A 2200-nucleotide genomic window follows, 5' to 3' on the forward strand; every position below is an offset into this window, starting at 1 on the left:
CCACGAGGTAGGTGGGACTAAGAGGGGGCAGACCCAGGAAGGAAAAAAAGTTTCTTAAAGTCCTAAGTAAGGTGCTTGAATGGTCGCGTCCCCGCCTCCCCTCCCGGTCACTGTCAGCAGAGCCAGTCAGCCCCACACAGACATCCACCACCACCCCCCACGAGGCCCGAGGCCCGGCCGACCCTCCCGAGGTCTGGAGCAGCCCCCTCAGTCCCTCCAGACCTTCGCTCCTCCCTCCCTCCCGTTTCCCTCCCTCTTCGCTCAGCTCGGCGCCCACAACCACTTTCCATTCAACTGGCAACAGTCTCGACTCCAACTCCGGGAATCTAAAGTTACACTACGCTTTTATTTGTTTATTTCACCAAAGCTACTGTGTCCACTGGCCAGAGCCCGAGACGTGAGGGGGGGAAGGAGTACGGGGGCAAGCAGGAGAAGCTGGAGGTGGAGAGAAAGCCGGGAGGGCCAAGAGGTGCGGGGCTGGGGTGAAACTGGAGAGCGAGCCCAGGGAGCGGGGTGACCGCCGCCGCCAAGCCGGGAGCCTCTCCTCGCCGGGCCCGGCCCGCCACCAAGAAGCTTTGGATCACACTTATGCAAATATACAGATAGATGCACAAGCATCACAAACAGCGGACCCCCCCCACCTTCACCCAGCGCCCCCCGAATTCCCCTAAGAGACAGAAACTGAGGGAAAGGAGGGAGGCAGAAGAGAGGGAGACACACGTGGAGGCTGAACGTGAAAAAAAAAGTAGTTGGGTGGGGGGTGCTCTTTTTTCTTTTTCTTTTTCTTTTTTTTGCTGTTTCGGTTCTTTTGGGGGTTTTGTTGTTGTTGCTTTAAGTGGAGAAAACAAGCAGGAGACGGCTGGAAAAGTGGAGCAGAAATGGAAAAATACAAACTCACCCGCTGCAAACGGTCTCTCGGTGCAAACTAAGGTGTTTTCTGTCCTTTACACACGTACGCTCGCCCTCGCGCGCACACCCGCGTGCACACCCGCGCGCACACACGCACACACTCATAGGCGAGGGCTTGTGTCGCTGCTGCATGCAACAGCCACACAATAAATAACAATAGATTCCTCCGCTCCGGACTAGCTTCCAAGAGAGGCTGAGGCTCCGGCTCCGGCTCCGGCTCCGGCTCCGGCTCCGGCTCTGGCTCCGGCTCCAGCTCTCCCTCGGCAGCGGCGTTGGCGGCGGCGGCGGCAGCGGCGGCAGCAGCAGCAGCAGCAGCCCCAGCCCCAGCAGCCCCAACAGAGGCGGCGGCGGTGGCGGTGGCGGTGGCGGCGGCGGCGGCGGCGGGGAGGAGATGGGAAGCGCCAGGCCAGGTTGCACCCCCCCTCCCCCACCCGCAAACATGCACTCACACGCACGCACACACACTGCACACACACAGACACACACGCACGCACCCCGCTCCCTGGCCCACGGCCCCAGTTCCTGCCCCGGCTCAGCTCGGAGGGCTTCCCGGTCACTTTCGAATTTGCAACCACCCCCAAAATAAATAAATAAATGGGGAGCGAGCCGAGAGGAAAACAAATCGCGGATGGAGATGTTGTTATTTTTTGCTGTTGTGAGTCTCTGACGTCACATCCACCTGCTGGGTAAACAAGGCTCTGTGCAAAATATCGCTATTGCAAAACGGAGGGAAGAGGGGGAAGGAGAGAGAAGGGGAGGGGGGAGAGCCTCAGGGCAGCGGGCCTAGCCCCTAGGACCTGGGAGAAGGGGCAAGAGGGGCAGACGCAGGGGAGGGATGCTGGGAGTGGGTCAGGGAAGACCTGGAAAACAAACAGCCTGCCAGAGGAGGGTGTAAGAGAGACTGAGATTGCTCAGAAGAAAAAGAAATCGGACCAATTTAGGGACTGGAGAGGAGAGGGGGAGAGCTACTGATGCAGAGAGGGCCGAAGAGGATGAGAAATAGTTTGTTTATTTTTGTCCTCCCTAAAATAAAAACAGAAGATGGGGGGGGGGGGGGGGAGGGGAGAGGTGATAGCCCGAAGAAAGGAGCTGTTAAAAGTGAAAGTGCTTTCCAACCAGTGGTAGTTAAAGGAAAGGCTTTTTCTTTCCACCACCACCACCCCCTTCCTCCCTCCTCTGGCTCTTCTCTTTCTGCACTTTGTCCAATGAAAGGAGGCGAGTTCGAGAGGTGAAAGTTCAGCAGAAGGACAATTCCATGTTTGCAAGGAAACAGAAGTCTCTCTAGCCAGGG

The 2200-nt window shown here is 57.9% G+C and overlaps 1 protein-coding gene across 3 annotated transcripts in view; it reads right to left on the reverse strand.

Moving 5' to 3' along the window:
• LOC110222522 (uncharacterized) overlaps positions 1 to 1934 on the reverse strand; it is a 103144-nt gene extending 101210 nt beyond the window's left edge. The window contains exon 1 of one of the 3 annotated variants that reach the window (XM_078152152.1): positions 899 to 1934. In XM_078152152.1, the coding sequence (XP_078008278.1) occupies positions 899 to 1350 (452 nt within the window). In that variant the 5' untranslated portion in view covers positions 1351 to 1934. The remainder of the gene's footprint in view (positions 1 to 898) is intronic. The other 2 variants (XM_021007544.2, XM_021007546.2) reach the window with 2 other exon arrangements.
• Positions 1935 to 2200: the final 266 nt, after the last annotated feature.

Source organism: Phascolarctos cinereus, unplaced genomic scaffold (genome assembly GCF_003287225.1).
Source record: "Phascolarctos cinereus isolate Bilbo 61053 unplaced genomic scaffold, phaCin_HiC Scaffold_4;HRSCAF=312, whole genome shotgun sequence".
NCBI classification, from domain to species: domain Eukaryota; kingdom Metazoa; phylum Chordata; class Mammalia; order Diprotodontia; family Phascolarctidae; genus Phascolarctos; species Phascolarctos cinereus.